This window comes from Triticum aestivum, chromosome 5A (assembly GCF_018294505.1).
Source record: "Triticum aestivum cultivar Chinese Spring chromosome 5A, IWGSC CS RefSeq v2.1, whole genome shotgun sequence".
Taxonomy (NCBI): Eukaryota; Viridiplantae; Streptophyta; class Magnoliopsida; order Poales; family Poaceae; genus Triticum; species Triticum aestivum.
The window spans coordinates 347,409,484-347,432,322 of NC_057806.1; the positions used below are offsets into that span (position 1 = coordinate 347,409,484).

General features: G+C 46.5%; 1 protein-coding gene across 1 annotated transcript; it reads left to right on the forward strand.

Annotated features, from left to right (window-relative positions):
- Positions 1-2,770: 2,770 nt before the first annotated feature.
- Positions 2,771-9,803, forward strand: LOC123103309 (CCR4-NOT transcription complex subunit 10). Its single transcript, XM_044524840.1, has 6 exons — positions 2,771-3,147; positions 4,335-4,421; positions 5,899-6,075; positions 6,665-6,751; positions 6,823-6,894; positions 7,622-9,803. Exons 1-6 carry the CDS (start codon positions 2,962-2,964, stop codon positions 9,473-9,475), a joined length of 2,463 nt encoding a protein of 820 aa, XP_044380775.1. The 5' UTR covers positions 2,771-2,961; the 3' UTR covers positions 9,476-9,803.
- Positions 9,804-22,839: the final 13,036 nt, after the last annotated feature.

Consider the following 22,839-nt stretch of genomic DNA (forward strand, 5'->3'; position numbering starts at 1 on the left):
ATATCTGTCTTTGTAGGCTAAAATAGCTAAAGAAGCATCTTTATCAAAAAGATAACCTTCAGGAATAACAGGCATATTTTCATCATCACTATCATCATCGTATTCAGTTTCGTCAATTTCTCTTTCTCTAGCCCTAGCAATTTGTTCTTCAAGAAATTCACTAAGGGGCACAGTAGTATCAGGCATAGAAGCAGTTTCATCATAAGTATCATGCATAGTAGAAGTGGCATCATCAATAACATGCGACATATCGGAATGAATAACAGAAGCAGGTGTAGGTGTCGCTAACTTACTCATAATAGAAGGTGAATCAAGTGCAGAGCTAGATGGCAGTTCCTTACCCCCCCTCGTAGTTGAGGGATAGATCTTGGTTTTTGGATCTCTCAAGTTCTTCATAGTGTCCAGCAGATATAAATCCCAAGTGACTCAAAGAATAGAGCTATGCTCCTCGGCAACAGCGCCAGAAAAAGGTCTTGATAACCCACAAGTATAGGGGATCGCAACAGTTTTCGAGGGTAGAGTATTTAACCCAAATTTATTGATTCGACACAAGGGGAGCCAAAGAATATTCTCAAGTATTAGCAGCTGAGTTGTTAATTCAACCACACCTGGAAACTTAGTATCTGCAGCAAAGTGTTTAGTAGCACAGTAATATGATAGTGGTGGTAGCGACAACAAAAGTAAAGACAACAAAAGTAATGTTTTTGGTATTTTTTAGTGATTGTAACAGTAAAAGCGGGAAAGTAAATAAGCGTAAACCAGTATATGGATAACTCGTAGGCACCGGATCAGTGATGGATAATAATGCCGGATGCGGTTCATCATGTAACAGTCATAACATAGGGTGACACAGAACTAGCTCCAGTTCGTCAATGTAATGTAGGCATGTATTCCGTATATAGTCATACGTGCTTATGGAAAAGAACTTGCATGACATCTTTGTCCTACCCTCCCGTGGCAGCGGGGTCCTATTGGAAACTAAGGGATATTAAGGCATCCTTTTAATAAAGAACCGGAACAAAGCATTAGCACATAGTGAATACATAAACTCCTCAAACTATGATCATCACCGGAAATGGTCCCGATTATTGTCACTTCGGGGTTGCCGGATCATAACACATAGTAGGTGACTATAGACTTACAAGATAGGATCAAGAACTCACATATATTCATGAAAACATAATAGGTTCAGATCTGAAATCATGGCATTCGGGCCCTAGTGACAAGCATTAAGCATAGCAAAGTCATAGAAACATCAATCTCAGAATATAATGGATACTAGGGATCAAACCCTAACAAAACTAACTCAATTACATGATAAATCTCATCCAACCCATCACCGTCCAGCAAGCCTACGATGCAATTACTCACGCACGGCGGTGATCATCATGAAATTGATGATGGAGGATGGTTGATGATGATGACGACGACGAATCCCCCTCTCCGGAGCCCCGAACGGACTCCAGATCAGCCCTCCCAAGAGGTTTTAGGGCTTGGCGGCGGCTCCGTATCGTAAAACGCAATGATTTCTTCTCTCTGATTTTTTTCTCTTCGAAAACAAATATATAGAGTTGGAGTTGGCGTCGAAGGGTTTCCAGGGGCCCATGAGGTAGGGGGCGCGCCCTAGGGGGGGGGGGGGGCGTCCCCCACTCTCGTGGAAAGGGTGTGGGCCCCCTGGTCTTCATATTTGGCGAGGATTTTTTATTATTCTTTCTAAGGTATTCCATGGAGTTTCAAGACTTTCCGAGAATATTTGCTTTCTGCACATAAAACAACACCAAGGTAATTCTGCTGAAAACAGCGTCAGTCCAGGTTAGTTCCATTCAAATCATATAAGTTAGAGTCCAAAACAAAGGCAAAAGTGTTTGGAAAAGTAGATACGATGGAGACGTATCAGGGGCCGCTTGCACTGACTGGCGACATGACCAGGCAGCCCGCACCAGAGGCAGACGACCTTGTTCGTACAGTCCTTCAAGAAGTGTCTTTTCTCCAAGCATTTGAAGCACCAGCCCCTGATTTCTGGCGTCACCTCCCTCCGAGGCGGCGAGCTGCGACGCACCACCACCTCTGTCTGCCCCGCCTCGCGGCGGTGCTTCCGAAGTGACCGCTTTGAAGCAGGGGCTTCCTACCATGAGGCGATCCTGCGCGATGGAGCCGCCAAGATGTCCTCCGACGGACCCCCGCCGACAGCCTCCTCCGCAGAAGAGCCCTCTGACGCCGACGAGATGCCAAGGTCCGAGACGACAGGCCGCTCCCCGTGGAACGAGGACGTCACGGAGCACGGACTGCCAGCCATGGCGAACAGATCTGGAACAGAAGAAACCGAGCGCCTAGCAAGGGGGGAAGGGTTGCCCTGGCCGAAGAGGCACGCAGCAGGGGAGCGGTGGCCGCCGGAGCCGGAGCGACTGGCGGCGGGTGGGTGGACGCTGACGTCAGAGTGACGCACGACGGGAGGGCCTAGGAGGCGATAGGGAGGAGGCAGGCGGCAGGGGAGTCGGGGGCTTTTCTATTTTAGAATGAGGGCTTCCAACCATCCATGCTTGACTTTTTATATGCCACGACAATGTGCAGAGAGTGGTAGAAAAAAAATGCATTTGAGATTGAAAAGATTAATTTGGCGGACCAACAAACCAGGGTGAATCACTGTTATAAAAAAAACCCCAACATGAATCAGGTAGGCGGCCCCTCTCGAAATGGCAGTATCGTGAAAACTAACAAATCAGGAGAGGAAAGCAACTCCCTCTTCTCTCTCTATCCATCGCCTTCGTCGATTTCGGCCCCCTCCCCCCTCCCCCTCCCTCGCTCTGGCGTCTCCCATCGCCATCGCGTCCAAACCCTAGCCCTCCCCAACTCCAAACCCTACCGCCAGTGGTCCAATTCGCTGCGTCGGCTCGCGAATCGGGCGTCCGCTTGTCGCACCCGCGCTCCCGATTCAGCCGCCGTTCGTGCAAGATCTGGCAGATGGAGCCCGCGGCGCCGAAGGAGGCGCCGCCGCCCCAGCCACAGCCCGGGGTGGAGGAGGACGGGACGCTCTCCGCGACGGCAGCTATGGCAAGGGACGCCGCCGTGCTGTTCCAGAGCCGCCGGTACGCCGAGTGCGCCGATGTGCTCGCGCAGCTCCTGCTCAAGAAGGAGGGTGACCCCAAGGTGGGCGATTGGATCTCTGCTTTTGCTTCCCTATATACGTCTAAAAGCGAGGAGAGTTAGGATGCTCTGTGATTGCTTTACATATTCATTAACTGAATATACATAGCAAATCCTGTATCTCGCCGGGTTCGTGGCGGCATGTTTTGCTCAGCGAAGGCTGTTTTTTAGTATTGCTTGCTTGATGTTTCTGTCACCACTCACTGTGCTTATATGCTTGCTCAGTGTATGTTGCACATGAATTGTGCGGTGTGCTTGTTGTAGCTGTCCGCATGGTTCTCCCATCCTCTCTCGGTGGGTGGCGGCGAGCCTGCATATGTTTGTAAGCGGTTGGGTGCATCTTGGTTGTGTGATTGTGTGCTGCTTATACCTGATGCCTGTCTATACACTGCTATCGTGTATGTGATCGTCACATGGCTCACGAGCATCTTAATGTGTTGGTGTTGGATTGGTATCCATTTGTATTTTGTGTTGATAGCATCTTAATGTGTTGGTGTTGGATTGGTATCCATTTGTATTTTGTGTGTATCAACGGTTATGTGGACGTGGGTGTTAGGTGGTGCATGTGAATACCAACAGGGCTTGCTACTGGGCGTGGGAGTGCTTCTCATTTCCCTGATTTTAGTTAGTAATGTTGTAGCACATTTCTTGAAGTATAGACGATGGTTTGTTTAAACTGTTCTGTTTATTTAAATTTGTAGTTCTATATGTATTCCTTGTAGTATGTGAATGGGCCTTACTTGGCGTACATTGGCTGGATACAATGGAACTGTCAACATTAATTCACTGACCAATGTATCTACAACAGTATTCAGGATATGACTATATGAGCAGCAAGTGAATAATCAGTAATGTTTAGACTTCAGACCTAGACATTCGCAGAACAGTGAGCAACAATGCGACTACACATTTTCTGAATCCAATACATGAACCATCCAAACTCATCCGCCATTGTTCACACAGCCACTGCTGCACTGTATCTCTGTTTGCTAATGCCTTTTAATCTGGCTGTTACCCGGCCTTTAAGCTGATTATAGCTGATTAACCCATGACCTGTGAGGGTACGTAGTAGGAGTATACGTCCTAGCCAATACATTTTTCTGTAGTGATTATATTGTCTCCCAAGGAAGAAATGATAGGTTGTCATGTTTTTTTGTGTTGCATCTGATGTCACAATGTTCAATTTTCAGGTCCTTCATAATATGGCTATCGCAGAATCGTTTGTGGATGGTTGTCCTGATCCAAAAAAGTTGCTTGAGATTCTTGGCAATGTTAAGGTTAGTGAATCTCCATACTGATTTGCCGTTCAGACCTGGTAGTAGAAACACATCTAGACTCCGTTAGGAATAGAAATGCTTTAGTGGCTCTGGTATTCTGATACATTTGATTCGTTTTCATTTTCCATGTGTAGACTCAGTCAGGAATAGAAATCATCAACCTTGAATAGTTTCATCAAGTGGCAGAAAGGCAGTCACATTAGTGATTTTTTTTCTTGTCATGTGTGATTAGCGACTTCTATTGTTCATATTTTCATTTTGTTCTACATCTTTACCTTTTTTTTTCTGCTTGTACACTGCCTTGGGATATCACTCAATCTTTGTCACCAGAGATTAACATTTCTTTGTACTGAAGAGTTTTAGGTGTCATGTGCATTGGTTCACAAAACAACAGTGATGCATAGATGCAAACATATGTGCTTCTGTCTAGTATAGGTACAACTGTACACAATAAACATCCCTCTGTATTCATATTCACGGATGCTTTTGTTGCATAATTTGTACCAAGTGAATGTGTGTATTCTAAACGTCCATGATTTATGGTTTAAGTTTTTTGTGCGCTGCAATCAAGACCCCAGGTTCCTACTCCTGGTCATAGTGGCCTGGTTCGCGGGTTGAAGGTCCGTCCCGTGTCCCGGGGTCGATCAACCCAGATTGAGGGTCAGGAACGATGTAGGGTCGAGCTGGGTCGGTGCACGGATCGCGACCCCAGTCCATGAATGTTGAATCCAAACAGTATGCAAGATTGTAAGAAGTTCATGTGGCTTACCGGGCAATCCGCCGCACCGCCCGCCACTCCACCGGAGTCCGCCCGTCCGTGGTCCAGCCGAACAGCACGCTCTAGGCCTCTTAGTGCTAGCCTTGACACGCCGCCGATGCCCCACTCCTCTGCACCGGTTCGTGCAAGCCCTCTGTCCATGTCTTTCCCTCCAAACTGGGCCTGCAGCCCATTTTTTCTTTCCTCCCCGACGGGCTAGATGCAGTCTACACATCTAACTGGGCTATACCAGCCCATGGTCTTGAACTCTGGATTGAGACTTGATTTAGCGCTACTGAACGTATTGAACTTCTCGTGAGAAGCCGGAGTCGGGATGGAGGAGTAGGAGTTAAGTATTTAGGGAAGTTGGAGGACTTTCGAACAGGCCCTCAGTTATTGAGTTGTGTGCTTCTTGTCATTCAAATGCCACATGTAACTGACTATATTTGACTGTTTGCATGTCAATACATGCGCTAAAATGCTGTGGTGACTACTCTCTAACTGTTTGTTTCGATCACTTGGTGTGGAATGATGTTTAGACTTCTTTTTTTGAGAGACATCTTATTATATGTTGAAACACATATTCATGCTTAATCATTAACAAACGCTAATGTTCTCTGTTGTCCGTTTGAACCCAACTGCAAATTTGGAGTTGCTGTGTCATTTCATTGTACTATATTACTGCTTTCGTTCTAATGTTGTACTAATACATGCATTCAGATAAGAAGCGATGAACTTGCCTGTGCATCTAGAGAACAAGCTGATTCTGCCAATGGGGTAGGGAACAATACTTATTCTGAACCAAGAGGCAGTGGCATTGCACCGTTGATTTCTGCTGCACATAATGCAACAGCCTATGGAGATGAGTTTGACACAACCATAATAACATTCAACACTGTACGATCTCTTGTTTCAGTTAATGTAATTGTTTGATTATTAGGATATCTTATCTGCGGCTTTCATTTATCCTCTATCCTCTATTCATAAATAGTTGCAACCCACTACCTATTTTTCCTCTCCAAGCATCCATGCCACATCATCAAGTCATGCATGTGGTCATAAGTTACTTTTTTGTACTAATCTGTCCATCAATCATGCCACCTCGGCATAAGTTGAATTTTGGCATTAATTTGTGTGGTCATAGACTGTATATGTGTTGGACAGTTGAAGCAAATTTATTTAGTTCATGATTCGCATCATCCAAAAGTTTCTGTTATTCAACATTTGTTCACATGCTTCATATGTTTCTATTGTTTCAAAATATAAACCGAGAGCACTCTTACATTTGCTTTTGCATTAGTTTTAGTTGTGTTTAGCACCTATTTATGCATTTGTTTTAACAAGGTTCCCGCGACAACGCGCGGGCTGCGGGGTATCATCTAGTTAGTAATGTTTTTGCCAATTCAAGCTTTATGCATACTCCTTGATGTAAGCTTTAGCTGAAGACATGCTGATGAATATGATAATGAACTTGTTAAATTTGCAGGCTCTTATCCTTCATCATCTTCATGATTATGAATCTGCACTGTCTGTTTTGGAGCCATTGTACCGAAATATTGAACCTATTGATGAGGTATTTCTCGTTATTTCTTAGCTTATAAGCTAAATGTTTTTACTTTCCCTAATCATTCTTCGCTGCTGCAGACAACTGCTCTTCATGTATGTTTTCTGTTATTGGATATTACATTAGCTTTGCAAGATGCATCAAAAGCCGCGGTAAGTTTTTCCCCCTTCACCACAGTACAACCTTCAGTTGACATCTACGGCTGGCTCCATTGAACTAGTAATTTCTTTCCAACTATTCTTTGTAGCCTGTGATATTTTGTCAAAGGATGTCCCTTAAAATGTTTCACTAGTCGTAGCTTCTCCTTATGACACAGCAAATTGGCGTGACAGTAAACTAATGACGTTAGATTTAACATAGCAAAATAACATGCCAATTTATTATTCCCTCCGATCCAAAATAAGTAACCTTAGTTCAAAGCTGCGACACTTATTTTGGATTGGACGGAGTACTATTTTTAACGTGATATGATCAATGGCTCAATACTGTCTACTCTACTTTGTCCCTATATACTTCACTGTGCCAGTATATCCTGCTATAACATGCATTTTTGATATACACAAAACGTGCACTGACACTGCCAGTATGACAATACTCTATTACGGGATTGTTGCTGGTAAATGAAAAACTAAAGAGGGGAGAGAATCAGAGACCTAGGGTGGCTGATCATTGAGTTCCTTTTGTCTGTTAGATTTTATTGGGAATAATTGAGATTATATTCTCCCTTTGATTGCACTAGAATTCTTGAGCTCAGTACTATCAGATTAATTTGTGATTTTAACTTGTATGACAAGCAATAGCATTTGTTAGCATTTCCTTTCCAAGTCGCAACATAGCTTTTGTCTAGATGGAACTTTGTTCATCTCTCTGTTTTTGCAGGATGTCATTCAGTACTTGGAAAGATCATTTGGAGTAGCTAATACAGGGAACCAGAATGAAATTGCTAGCACAGTTCAGCAGCAACCTGCTCAACTGAAACCTGCAAAAAGTAACACGCCTCCAGATTCTGATTCAAATACTTGTCCTGGTGGATCTGAGATTCTTTCAGTTGGAAGTTTTTCGGATGATACACTGGAGTTTGAATCTTTTTACTCTACTCTGGATGGTGGAAATCACTTGGGCAGGCCTATCTTAAATGAGTTCTCGAGGGCATCAGCTGATCTTGCTGCCACAGCTGCTGATTTGAAAGTTAGACTACAAATTTACAAGGTCCGGCTTCTACTTCTCACAAGGAACCTGAAGGTTGCCAAGCGAGAACTCAAAGTTCTAATGAACATGGCTCGTGGTAGGGATTCATCTACAGAGCTTCTCTTGAAATCTCAGCTAGAGTATGCCCGAGGAAATTATCGGAAGGCTGTGAAGCTTTTGAGCACCCCCAATAATCGGACTGAACCAGTAATGCTAACCATGTTCTACAACAATCTTGGTTGTATACTCCATCAGCAGAGATCCAACCATACATCAGTATTGTGCTTCAGCAAAGCACTGAAATACAGCTTATCTCTTCGCTCAGAGAAACCATTGAAGCTGTCTGCACTATCACAAGACAAATCTTGTCTGATATCATACAACTGTGGGATCCAACATTTGATGTGTGGTAAACCACTGTTAGCAGCTCGTTGTTTTCGTGAGGCCATGCCGCTCTTGTACCATCGGCCCCTCTTTTGGCTCCGTTTTGCTGAGTGTAGCCTGCTAGCTCTAGAAATGGGCTTCCTCACTGCAAGCGGTGCTACTTCATGCAAAGATGAGATTGAAATTTATGTTGTGGGGTCAGGGAAATGGCGCCATTTAGTTATCAGTCCGGTGAACTCAGGAAGTCATTTATCAGATTTTGGGAGTTCAGGTGAACATGGAAATTTGATATCACTCAGATTTGCTAGACAGTGTCTACTCAACGCCCAACTATTAATGGATGCTTCTGAGCAGAAAAAAATGGCGATTTCAGATACAGAGGAGTGCAACCAAGGGTCACAATGCCAGAAAAGTTCAGGCCAGAGCACAATGAGTGTGGAATCCAAAGTCCACTCTGGTCCAACAACTAATGCAAATGGAGAACAAAAGGGAGCCGCGAGCTTGAATGCCACTTTGCAGAGCTCTCTTGCTATGTATGATGACATCATTAGAAAAGAGAACCTGAAAATTCGACAAGCCATCCTGGGGGACCTGGCGTTCGTCGAATTGTGTCTTGAGAATCCCTTGAAAGCTTTGTCTATTGCCAACTCACTGTTGCAGGTTCCAGACTGCTCCAGGATGTACTTATTCCTTGGCCATGTATATGCAGCTGAAGCTTTATGTTTGCTGAACAGGCTAAAGGAGGCTGTTGATCAGTTAACTGTTTATTTGAGAGATGACAATGCTATTGAGTTGCCCTACAGTGTTGAGAATCGTGAAAAGGCCCCTGTTGAGAAAGACAGCGATGGCGAGGATTCAGTCACTCCTGCCATGACAAAACTTACCTCAGAAGAATCTCAGCACTCAATGTCTCTCAAGCCCGAGGAAGCCTGTGGGGTTCTGTATGTTGACCTTGGCATGACTGCTGCAGTGCAGGGAGAGCTTGAGCAGGCCAACTACCTGGTGAGCCGTGGTTTTGCAATGTTGCCCAACAGCCCTAGGGCACTGCTAGCATCCATCTATGTGGATCTTCTGCAGGGGAAGGCGCAAGAAGCTATTGGCAAGTTGAGAAGGTGCAGAAACGTGAGATTTAAGACCAGTAGTGTAGCAGCCAGCAGATAAGACTTGCCTCGTTTTGATGATTTATCAATAGTTGATAATTGCCATTTCTTGAGTTGGACCCGACCCCATGTGGATGATCATCCTGAAAGATCGTAACGTTTTCCTGTGTACCATACATAAGAAAAAGAACTTTAGATCTCCCTGTCCCCTCTTTAGCTTTCCCAGATTCAGGGGTGTAATTTGTGTTACTCGAGTTTTAGAGCCCCTCTTTGGACTGAAATGATGATACCTTCTGATGTTCCTTTATTCAGGAAAGAAATGTGCAAAAGGCATCAGAATCTAAAGAACTTCAGTATATATTTCGGTGCATTTCTTGCTCGAAGCGTCACTTCACAGCTGTGTTACTCTGGTTTCCCAGCACAACATACTTTTGCACCCTTTTCCCCAACGTTTTTCTTCTGTTTATATAACCGTGCGTTGCAACGGCAGGACACACTGAAAACATTGTCATGGTAGCGACGCATCAGGAGTTTAAACATACCTTACACGTATCTGACAATTTTTAGAATCTTTGGAAATTGTTATAGGCAATTTTGATGGTAATTTGAAACATGTAACCCATTTATAAGGAGTACTTGACAACAAAAATAATAATGCATGTTTTGGATGTTACATGTTTAGTTTACTTCAGAGCATGCGACATGTCATCATTTGGTTTCAACAATCTATGAACACAACGTGCGTAAGTAGATTCACGGATTGGAAGTTGGGAACTCACCTTGATGGGCCATGAAAATTTCCATATACGAGCTCCAATTGAGTATAGAGTTATGCATGCTTCGCTATGGAGCAAACACCAATTGCCCCGAATCTAGGTTGGCCAAGTCTAGAACTGGGGCTCGAGATAAGAGTCGTGGATCGATTGAGGGCAGGGTTCTTCGAAAACGGAGCAATATGATTTACAAACATCATAAAGACCTTATATGGTTATATGACATTTCAACGATGTTTCATAAAGACAAACGACAATGTTTTGTGTTATCCGATGGGTGGATGATCTTTTACGTCGGCTTGGTAACCTACCATATAAATTCAGAGATGGATGCTTTACAAATCAGCGTTAGCAAGAACTGTAGTAATCTCTACTAATATTATACCACTTCATAAAGATGTAAGGTTGTCCCCTCCTTGATGGTGGAGGTTGTCCCCTCCCCCTGGTCGAGTTGTGGTTGCTCCCATGGCCGGGGTCCCCTTGCCCGATCTAGGCCTCGTGTTGGCAGCTCCAGTGAGGCGGCGGGGTTGTCCGGTAACCGTGGTGGCACAGGCTGGTGGGCGGCTGTCGGGGTGGTGCATCTCGAAGTGCCTGGGGTGATGGTGGTGGTTGTGGATCGGGAGAAATCCTTGTCGGCTTGTCCGGCACCGACGCGGTGACGTTTGCGAGCGCCATCGGACCTTCCTGAGGGGAGTCGGATATATCCCTTCCCCATCATCCCTCGCGTACCGGGGGAAACCCTGGAACTTGTTCGGGCAACAACGGTGGCGGCGTCGCATTCCTTCTTGAAGGTGCTGCTTGGTGCGAGGCGCTTCGAGATGCTGGGAGCGTGGTGGTACTTCGTCGGAGGGTGCAGCGGTTGCCGGTCTTCCTTTCTTCGTTGATTTGCCGGTGTCGGCATTTATTTCTCTTTCATTTTCTTTTGTCTTCTTTTGAGCTTATCTGTGCTGCGGCCCCAGCGAGCTGGATGTTCGGATGTGTGCTTTTATAATATAAAGCGGGTGGAAACCCTTTTGATGCAAGGTTCCACCCCCCTCCCTTTCTCTATCTCTGATTTTCTTCACCGGTTTTTCCTCAACTTTTATTGACTTACCAAAAAATGTTTTTTTTGATAAGCCAATAAGTTCTTATAAAATAAGTAATTTTTATTTATTCCTAAAAAGTAATTTTTATTTAGGTAGGTAAATCACTGGTAGGGTTTCAAACTTTTATTTACACAACCACATTAATATGTGCAGGTAAATAATGTGCTAACGTACTAGACTATTTATATCAAGTTGAAACACACGAGCAATTATTTAGTTAAAATAAAGAAAAAAAGAATGTAGGTTGCACCAATATGCCCCACCATGTAAAACAATGTTGAACAATGAGACAAAACTGATAGTATTATAAATCTCAGAGACACAATTGGTAGTACTCCCTCCGGTCCTTTTTAGTTCGCATATAAGATTTGACTGAAGTCAAGCCTCGTAAAGTTTGACCAACTTTATAGAAAAAAGTATCAATATTCACAATCTGAAATCAATATCAATAGATGTGTCATGACTTAAAGTTTCATATTGTATAACTTTAGCATGGCAGATGTTGATATTTTTTCATATAAATACGGTCAAACTTTGTGAAGTTTGACTTCAGAGAAATTCTAATATGCAGAGTAAAAAGGACCGGAGGGAGTATTTAAAACCAAGTGCTTCTTCATCTTCTTTTTTGTGAAAAATATCCGGATCTATTATAAAAAATCATCAGAATTACAAAACACCTCAAACATAATAAAAATAACACCGAGGTCTCTAGACCATCAAAAGACCACTACTGCTGCTAGAACGAGCTGCCAACGCCCCTCGTCGCCGCTCTCTTATCGGAGTCGAGTTGACTTTTTCAATGACAACCGGGAAGTCTTCGCGCATGTGCCCCTAAGGACCAACGCCTTGGAACCACAGTCCTCCCGTTAAACCCTTGAATAGAGCTGAAGCAACTGACACAAAATCTCGCCGTCGCGCACGCACGACAAGAAAACCTAACCTCTCCGTCCCAAGGAGGCGACATGAATTTACACCGGAGCTCCGTCGACTACGCACAGATGGATGGACTCGAGGATGATTGGAGCCTAGAAGACAAACTCAAACGAGAAGCGCCACTGAAAGTGCAACTAATCCCCGGGTGGGTTTGGTAATTCATAACAACATATACCTCATTGAACTAATGTCCATTCAAGATAAATATTTCAGGATGTTTAGTAATTGGCATGGTAAGGACAAGAGATGTGGACCCCTCAAAATGCTAAGGACAAGGATTGGCAAAAGCTCAAGACTCTACACTTTTGTTTAAGTGATCCAAGATCACATTAAGTCCATAGGAAAGCCAATACTATTAAAAGGGGATGAGGTGTTGCTTAATGATCTATTTGCTCAAGTGCTGAGTAATATTGCTCCAAAACCCTCAGCCACTTGCTCTACCCAAATATGTCTGAACCCTAAATTCCAACTCGGCCCCACCGATATTTCCTACCCGGAGCCACCGAGTTCATCTGGACTAAGCCACTGCCAAAACCCTAACAATTCATACCCTTGCCAGCTCTTTGTTGCTTGTTGCAATTATTTCGGTCCCACCAAGAATTGCAATTGTTCTCACCGAGATGGCTTGACCAATTCTATTGCTGTATTGCTTCACTTCGGTCCCACCGAGATGATGCACTCGGTGCCACCAAGACGAGGTTTGCCCTAAGCCCCTGCACATCGGTCCCTCCGAGTTGTTCCGGTAGGTCCCACCGAGATTCCTAACGTTCATATTTTTACACAGATCGGTGCCACCGAGTTTTATGATCGGTGCCACCGAAATGGGTCAAAAGTGTGTAACGGTTGGCTTTTGTGTGGAGGCTATATATAACCCTCCATCCCTTCTTCCTCATTGAGGAGAGCCATCAGAATGTGCCTGCACTTTCACCATTCATTTTTTGAGAGAGAACTACCTACTCATTGATACGTCTCCAACGTATCTATAATTTTTGATTGTTCCATGCTATTATATTATTTGTATTGGATGTTTTATATGCATTAATATGCTATTTTATATTATTTTTGGGACTAACCTATTAACCTAGAGCCCAGTGCCAGTTTTTGTTTTTTTCCTTGTTTTTTAGCTTCACGGAAAAGGAATACCAAACGGAGTCCAAACGGAAAAAACCTTCGCGTTGATTTTTCTTGGACCAGAAGACACCTAGGAGACTTGGAGATCAAGTCAGAAGAGCCACGAGGTGGCCACAAGGGTGGACGGCGCGCCCCTACCTTGTGGGCCCCTCGGTGACCCCCTGACCTAGCTCCGCCTCCTATATATTCACATATATTCCCCAAACACCAGAAGCATCCACGAAAACACTTCTCCACCGCCGCAACCTTCTGTTCCCATGAGATCCCATCTTGGGGCCTTTTCCGGCACCCTGTCGAAGGGGGATTCGATCATGGAGGGCATCTACATCAACTCTATTGCCCTTCCGATGAAGCGTGAGTAGTTTACCTCAGACCTACGGGTCCATAGCTAGTAGCTAGATGACTTCTTCTCTCTCTTTGATTCTCAATACCATGTTCTCCTTGATGTTCTTGGAGATCTATCCGATGTAATCTTCTTTTGCGGTGTGTTTGTCGAGATCCGACGAATTGTGGATTTATGATCAGATTATCTATGAATATTATTTGAATCTTCTCTGAATTCTTATACACATGATTTGATATCTTTGTAATTCTCTTCGAACTATCAGTTTAGTTTGGCCAACTAGATTGGTTTTTCTTGTAAATGGGAGAAGTGCTTAGCTTTGGGTTCAATCTTGCGGTGTCCTCACCCAGTGATAGTAGGGGGCGAGGCATGTATTGTATTGTTGCCATCAAGGATAAAAAGATGGAGTTTACATCATATTGCTTGAGTTTATTCCTTTACATCATGTTATCTTACTTAAAGCATTACTCTGTTCTCCATGAACTTAGTACTCTAGATGCAGGCAGGAGTCAGTCGATGTGTGGAGTAATAGAAGTAGATGCAGGCAGGAGTCGGTCTACTTGACACGAACGTGATGCCTATATTACATACTCATTGCCTTGGATATTGTCATAACTTTGCGCTTTTCTATCAATTGCTCGACAATAATTTGTTCACCCCTCCATATTATTTGCCATCAAGAGAGAAGCCTCTAGTGAAACCTATGCCCCAGGGTCTATTGACGATGACATGTACCTAGGGTAGGGTCTTGGGCCTAACCTATACGCCCTACCCAAGGACACCACACAAGAGGCCAATGCTTACGAAGATAGAAAGAAGATACCGACTGGAATCATCATAGGGTGCAACCCACTCGACATGAGATTCACTCGGGTATCCCAATTCCAATCGACCAACGTCATTCACTCGGAAGACAAGAATCCACTCAATGGACAGAAAACTTAGAGTCACCCTGGATGGCGACGGTCGGACACTCACTCCGTCACCTTAAAGATCATTAAACGCGGGCGTTACCAGTAATGTAAGTGACTTTATTCTCTCATTGAACCCCTGTGTAACTGAGAGCTATGAGGGGTCGACGTACTCTATATAAGCTAGCCCTCCCCTCTAGCACAAGGGGTCGCACCCCCTGTAACACAACACTCCAATCAATAGATCCTCCGCGGCATCGAGACGTAGGGCTGTTTCCTCCTCCGAGAGGGGCCTGAACTCGTAAATCTGAGTGTACAACCTCGCCGTAGCTAGGCACCGCCTCCTCCTACGTACTGATACGTCTCCAACGTATCTACTTTTTCTCACGCTTTTCCTCTTGTTTTGGACTCTAATTTGCATGATTTGAATGAAACTAACCCCAGACTCACGCTGTTTTCAGCAGAACTACCATGGTGTTGTTTTTGTGCAGAAATAAAAGTTCTCAGAATGGAACGAAACTTTGCGAGGATTTTTTATACCAATAATAAGAATTTCTGGAGCCAAACCCCACAAGAGAGCCCCCTCGGGGTAGGCGTAACCCACTAGGGCACGCCCCCTCTCCTAGCGTGCCCAGGTGAGTTGTACCCACCTGGTGGCCTCGCAGACGACCCCCCTGATACTATAAATTCACATATTTCCAGAAAAAAATCAAGGAGAAGGAATTATCGCGATCCACGAGACGAAGCTGCCGCCAAGCCCTGTTCTTCCTCGAGAGGGCAGATCTGGAGTCCGTTTGGGGCTCCGGAGAGGGGGATCTTCGTTCTTCGTCATCACCAACCAATCTCCATCGCCAATTCCATGATGCTCCCCATCGGGAGTGAGTAATTCCTTCGTAGGCTCGCTGGTCGGTGAGGAGTTGGATGAAATTCATCATGTAATCGAGTTAGTTTTGTTAGGGCATGATCCCTAGTATCCACTATGTTCTTAAATTGATGTTGCTATGACTTTGCCATGCTTAATGCTTGTCACTTTGGGCCCGGGTGCCATGATTTTAGATCTAAACCGTTTATGAATTCATCATTATATCCATGTTTTAGATCCGATCTTGCAAGTTATAGTCACCTACTGTCGGTGTCAAAACCGGTGGATCTCGGGTAGGGGGTCCCGAACTGTGCGTCTAGGTGGATGGTAACAGGAGACAAGGGACACGATGTTTTTACCCAGGTTCGGGCCCTCTCGATGGAGGTAAAACCCTACTCCTGCTTGATTAATATTGATGATATGGGTAGTACAAGAGTAGATCTACCACGAGATCAGAGAGGCTAAACCCTAGAAGCTAGCCTCTGATATGATTGTTGTTATTGTGTCCTACGGACTAAACCCTCCGGTTTATATAGACATCGGAGGGGGCTAGGGTTACACAGAGTCGGTTACAAGGAAGGAGATCTACATATCCGTATTGCCAAGCTTGCCTTCCACGCCAAGGAGAGTCCCATCCGGACACAGGACGAAGTCTTCAATCTTGTATCTTCATAGTCCAACAGTCCGGCCAAAGGTTATAGTTCAGCTGTCCGGATACCCCCTAATCCAGGACTCCCTTAGTAGCCCCTGAACCAGGCGTCAATGACGATGAGTCCGGTGCGCAGATTGTCTTCGGCATTGCAAGGCGGGTTCCTCCTCCGAATACTTCATATAAGATGTTTGAACACGAGGATCGTGTCCGGCTCTGCAAAACAAGTCCCACATACCATCATAGAGAGAGTAATATTTTCACAAATCTAATCTGCTGACGTATTCTACAGCGTGACATCACACCACAACCAAGCCTGAATCATTTTTTACTGTCCCACATCAGCGCGTTTTGCGAGGCGGTTTCCTTGGCACGTCTTGTCGAAGCAGAGATCGTGTCCCCTTATTACGGGATTCTCATCAATACAGACGTGGGTAACCCAATCGTGTCTAGGACTTCTAGATTTTAGGCAAGTCCCAAACGGCCACGAGGAGGACGCTTGATATCCACCCTCTTTATAAAGGGACAAGGCTTTTACTTTTTTCCCTCCCGTGCTCAATCGAATCCTTCCCCCGCCTCGAGTTCTAACACCCAAAGCCCAGGTTAGGTGCTTCAGACCTTCAATCATGTCCGGATCCAGCCTTCAAGGCCGGTGGATGCCTTCCTCCATCACGGAGGAGGACATCAAGAACTTGAGGGAGGACAGATACCTGACCGTTGAAATTTCGCATAGGCTGCCCACCCGAGGGCAGGTCATTCCTACTCCCGAACCCAGCGAGAGCGTCGTGTTCGTCTCCCACTTCGTCCGAGGACTAGGCCTCACTCTGGATCCCTTCGTTAGGGGTCTTATGTTCTATTACAGGCTGGATTTTCACGATCTAGCCCCGGATTCCCTCCTTCACATCTCATCATTTATTGTCGTCTGTGAGGCCTTCCTCCGCATTACACTTCACTTCGGCCTGTGGCTCAAGACCTTTGATGTGAAGCCGTAGATGGTCGAGGGGCAGCAGGCAGCGTGTGGAGGCGCATTAATAAGCAAGATTGCTGGCGCTCCATGGCCGAAGGGTTCCTATCCAGAGGTGTCCAGATTATGGCAATGGGAGTGGTTCTACATCACAGCTCCCCGAAGTGCCAAGTGGGTAGCTGGCCCTACTCTTCGCTCGGGCCCTCCACCACAACTGATGTCATGGATTAGCAGGAGGCTGAGCTGGGGTCCGGCCAAGGACGTGCCCATACTGCAAAGCCGCATTCGAGATCTCTTCGAGGGAGATTTCAGTCTAGTAATGGTAATGCAAGTTATGCTGGTTCGTCGAGTCCAGCCTTGTAAACGCCGGCCCCTTCGCATGTCGGAATTCAACCCGGAAGGACCACGAGCTATTCAACATCTCCTCGGCATGGCGCATGAAGAGATGTACAAGTTGTTCTTCGGACCCCAAATAGAGTGTCCGGACACCACCAAGGACGTGGGCCTGAGCAGCAACCGCACCGCGGCCCAAGTAAGTAATCCTCTAGCCGAACACACTGTCTTTTATTTATCATAACATCATTTTGAAGAATCGCTCTTTGACTAGGACTGGATAACAAAGGCGAAGATGATCCGGTGTTCGGCCCCCCTTCCTGAAGGTTTGGACAATCCGGTGCTGGAGAAGATGCTCGAGCCAGCACCTTGCCTGGTGCCCTCAAAGGAAGATGAAGGGGGGAATAACGAGGGCGAAAGCGGGCCTCCACCGCCACCTATTCCGACCGAGGGAACGAGCGCCTCCGCGAGGAAGGATAACCAAGGGGAGGAATCTGACATTCTCTCTCCCCGGGGAAGGAAGAGGACTACCTCTGAAGATCCGGAAACCGAGGTTTCCAAACGGGAGAAGAAATCTCCACCAGAGGGTCCTGCCTTGGAGGGTGCTCTTGCCGCACAAAGTCCGCGCGGGGATCAGCCCTCTAACGAGCTGTAAGTAATCAAAAAGTACTTTAATAGTGAAGATATACTACCTTACCTCTGAGGAAAATAACCGAAGCTTTTATCTTGCAGTTCGGAACTTAGCCCTTCTCAGCAGAGCTCGTCTTCGGGGGATCTTCTTCCGGAGATGATGGAGAGCGAAACGCCTCCCCCGGACTCCCCCGCTCAAGAAGTGGGCGACCTTGAAGTGTCGTCACGGAGGGCCTCGCCGGATCAGGTGAGGCCAGAAGATAATCCTATGGTCGCCCGAAGTGCCCAGTATCCGGATCTTGAAGAGAGCAACCAAAAGAATCCGGCACCGTCTGGTATGCGGTCGGACGCACTGAGGGATCTGCTAGAGCGAGCAACTATCTCAGAAGAACACCGTACATTGATGGGTACGGTGATTGAAAGGATTTCGTCCGCCGAAAGTGGGTTGCATGAAGCCTTTGTGAGTCTACTGACGGGTTTTGAGGTACGTGAAATGATATATATTTGTGATAGTACCGCACATTTTTAGGTGTGCCCTGTGTAGATAGTAGCCCCCGAGACTCTGTTTGTCATCGAGAACGGCGACAAACAGAGGATCGTAGTCCCAAGTAATAAATAGACCGCCTTCATGTGCAGGTGGTTGAAGCTCCGGTGGTTAGCCGGACTTATGGGTTTGCCAAACTAAAGCGGCAACTGGATGCGGCGGATGCCGACATCGAGCTTGTTAACAAGCGGCTCGACGAGGCACAGGGTAGGTGATTTTTCTGGTGAATGTCACATAGTAAGAGCAGCGTGATGCCAGTATCTTTAATATGTTGTGACTGCAGATGGAGCTACCACCATGGAGACCCTTCGGGCGGAGCTTGCCCGAGCCAAGGAGCAAGCAAGGAGTAATAATGCGGCCGCTTTGAAGGCGGCCGAAGAGTTAAGAGCCGAGAAGCCGCGCATAGCGGGACCAAAGAAAAAATGGCCAAGATGACTGTAAAGTTGAAAGACACTGCCGACCACTGCCAGCTTCTTGAAGAAGAAAACTGGGCGAAGGCGATGGACCTGGAAAAGGCCACGATGGCGACCAAAGACACCCGCTCTGCAATGAGAGCAAAGAAGGAGGAACTGCGTGAAGCCGGGGATATTGTGGCTGGGAAGCCCTTTATGCTGCGGAGGAAGTTTGGAGATCCTCGGTATGCCCCTCCGGATCGGCTGTGGAGTTCGGCAGACGCATATCTGGACTTGGCGGCGAGCGCTGTCGATGCGGCCGAATACTTCTGAGATCAAACAGATCGTGAAGTGGACAAACTGTTCTGGTCGCAATTTAACGTTCCAGAGCGTCCACTTCCATTGACTGATCAGCATGCCGAATGGGCCGAGCTAAATAGATTGTCCGGACTCGCCATGAGGTCTGTTGTAGATCATCTGTGGCCGGAAAGGACAAAGCCGAACAATTATTTTAGCTTGGTGCAGCAGTTCCTTGATGCAGTGCCGCGCATTAATGCGATGAAGAGGTCAGCATGCATAGAAGGCTCGCGGATGGCCCTTGCCCGTGTCAAGACATACTGGGCGGAGATGGATGCCACCACTGTTGCGGCGCAGGGTTCGGCCATAGGCCGAGTGGCTGCCGAGCACTATTTTGAAGAAGTTCTTGAAGGCACTCGTTCGATAGAGGCCCAGTGCTCGAAGAATATTATGTTTGAGTGACATGTATTCCCATTGTAAAAACAATGTTTTATTGAATTTATCAAGGCTGTATTTATACTTTTGCCCAAAAGTAATATGATGCCTCCTGTGCGGCCGTTTACATATATATGTATATAACCTGAAAGATTGCAGTCGTCGGCTTCAGCCCCCACGCATATAATGCGGGGGTGTTCGCAGAAGACGCATTTTCGCACTTAATCCAACGTCTTGGTCCTATTAAGGAGGTGATAGCGCAGCGAACTAGGCAACCGGACTATAATGCTTTAACACTTTCACTTAGCCAGAGGAGTTTGACAGTGGGGCTACTATATAGCCCCTGGTGGCTCCGCACTCATCCGACTTCAGGGCGCGTACATGCCTGGCCGGGAAACGGCCCTTCGTTTAGGCGGAGGAATCCCGAAGATTCCGATAGGTCATCGAGTGGTTGACCAGTCTCACGCTATATCATGACAGTCAGTTTTCGGCTTTCTCTACTGAGGTGCTCGTCCGGATGAACCAGGGCACAATTGCAATAGTTCTCCTGGTGCCGCCTTAGCCGATAGAGCGAAACGTAAGGCAACAAAACACAGGAGCCGGGCAAACCCAACATTTGACCAAAGACATGATTCGGAGCTGATGCATATAAGGCTAAACTCGCGACGCCGAACACTCCCTAAGGTATTCGGTCTTTATGGTGTAAACCGGGCCTAAACAATGCCCTTTGTAGTAAGCCCATGGTGTCCAGGTACGTGCATTATTCTGACGTGGCCACATGCCAAGACGTCAGCATCCTTCTCAATTGTACTGAGAATCCGAGGGATGTGTATCAACAAGAGACAATAAAAAAGGTTTACGCAGGGTCTTAATCTAAAAAGAATCCTTGGAATGGGTCCCTGCTGCAAGTCTGCGCCTGTGTCTCTGTTGTGCCGTATCCTGGATGGGTGTAGCATGATGGTCATCTGTAAAAGAGAGGAACTTAGTTGAAAAGTTGTCATCCAAAAAGGTAGGTATACTAAAAAAACCATGTACAATTGAAGATGAGTAAAATTGAGCCTGATTGCCACTTGTTCGCGCGCGTTGAGCCCCTTGTATTGTAATAGGGGTGTGGCCATCAAACCTGTATTAATTACATATAGCTGCACCGGACTTGTCTAACCGCGTCCGTGGTCTTAACGACCTGTCAAATGCTTTAGTTGGTGAGGCCATTTAGTGTGCGGCTGCCAAGGCAGCCGCGCTGTCTTCGGCGCGCAAGGAGCGCTCAATATTTCCACTTACTATAATGATGCCGCATGGACCGGGCATCTTAAGCGTGAGGGAAGCGTAATGCGGTATTGCGTTAAAACAAGCGAAAGCTTCGCGTCCGAGTAGTGCTTGATAGCCACTTTGGAACGGAGCAATGTGGAAGGTTAAATTTTCGCTGCGGAAGTTATCGGGAAAGCCGAATATAACCTCTAGTAGCGGGGAGCCCTTGGAATGAGCCTCTGGGCCTGGCGTTACTCCTTTAAAGGTAGCATTGCTGCGGCAAATTTTTGTTGGGTCTATCCCCATTTTGCGGACTGTGTCCTGATATATCAGGTTTAAACTGCTGCCGCCGTCCATCAGGACTCGTGTGAAGTGGCATCCGTCAATTGTTGCATCTAATACCAAGGCAGCCCATCCTGCACGCCTGATACTTGCCAAGTAATCCCGATGGTCGAAGGTGATCGGTTGAGACGACCAATGGCAGAACTCCACGGTGATAGGCCCTGGGGCATATTTCTCTAGGAGTGCCACTTTGTTTCTCCCCTTTATCACGTGTAATACGTTTACTGTTTTGATTTCTGGTGGGAATTCTTCTGTTCCCCGTGCTTTGTTTGCGAGGCTCTTCATCGTCTTCGCTTGGTGTATCCTGCCCCTTGTGTTCGGCGTTGACCTTGCCGGACTGCTTGAAGACCCAACATTCTCTGTGGGTATGATTTGCAGGTTTATCGGGGGTGCTATGGATCTGACATATTTGGTCCAGAATTTTGTTTAGGATGGACAGTTCGTCTCTGTTGCCTTTGGAGGGCGGCTTTTGCTGATCTGGCCGAGAGCTGCTGAATCCGGCGTTTACCGCCGTGCTCTTCAGGCTGTCTTCTTTATTCTGGCGCTTATTTTTACTGCGTCGTGATTTTTCGTTTCCATCCCTGACTTCAGATGTACTTGGGTCGCTGGTGCTGCACCGAGCTAACCAGCTGTCCTCGCCCACGCAAAAGCGGGTCATGAGGCTTGTTAATGCTGCCATTGTTCTCGGCTTTTCTTGGACGAGGTGTCTGGCAAGCCATTCGTCTCGAACGCTATGCTTGAAAGCTGCTAAGGCTTCGGCGTCCGGACAATCGACTATTTGGTTCTTTTTAGTAAGAAACCTGTTCCAAAGCTTTCGGGCTGACTCTCCGGGCTATTGAGTTATATGACTCAAATCGTCTGCATCCGGCGGTCGGACATAAGTCCCTTGAAAATTTGCCTGAAAGGCGTCTTCGAGCTCTTCCCAACTTCCAACGGAGTTTTCGAGGAGGCTTTTAAGCCAGTGCCGAGCTGGCCATTTGAGCTTGAGGGGTAAATACTTGATGGCGTGCAGATCGTCTCCTCGAGCCATATGGATATGGAGGATATAGTCCTCAATCCAGACCCCAGGGTCTATTGTTCCGTCGTATGCCTCTATGTTTACGGGTTTGAATCCCTCTGGAAAGTCATGGTCCAGCACCTCATCGGTGAAACATAGGGGGTGTGCGGCACCCCTGTATTTGGGTGAGCCGTGGTGTTCGGATATTTGTTGTGTGCATTGCTTGCCAGAGTGTGCTTTCTTGGCCCGTAGATAGATCTGGTTGGGCCATCTCTTTGATGCGAGTCCTCGTGTGGATCACGTGCCGGCTTGTGTGCGGCGCCGTGTGCCGCTCTATGTTGGCCGTGAGGTCGTCTATCCGACCAAATGGCTGCTTTGTTTTTTGATTGGGGGCTCTGAGGCCTCCTTATCAAATTCGGGCAATAGCTTTCGCTTCGGGTAGCTCTTTGTGTGGCGACTGCCGCCATATTTTTCTGCGGTGTTGAGTACTTTGCTCCATCTGATTCTGAGTGCATCTTCCGCAGTCTTCAGCTTCCGCTTCTGCTTTTTCAGGCTA

Excerpts from the sequence above, each read along its gene's own strand:
- LOC123103309 (XM_044524840.1), top strand. The coding sequence starts at position 2,962 with ATGGAGCCCGCGGCGCCGAAGGAGGCGCCGCCGCCCCAGCCACAGCCC. Across the intron at positions 4,422-5,898 it reads AGATTCTTGGCAATGTTAAG|ATAAGAAGCGATGAACTTGC; the intron begins GTTAGTGAATCT and ends ACATGCATTCAG. Across the intron at positions 6,076-6,664 it reads CCATAATAACATTCAACACT|GCTCTTATCCTTCATCATCT; the intron begins GTACGATCTCTT and ends TTAAATTTGCAG.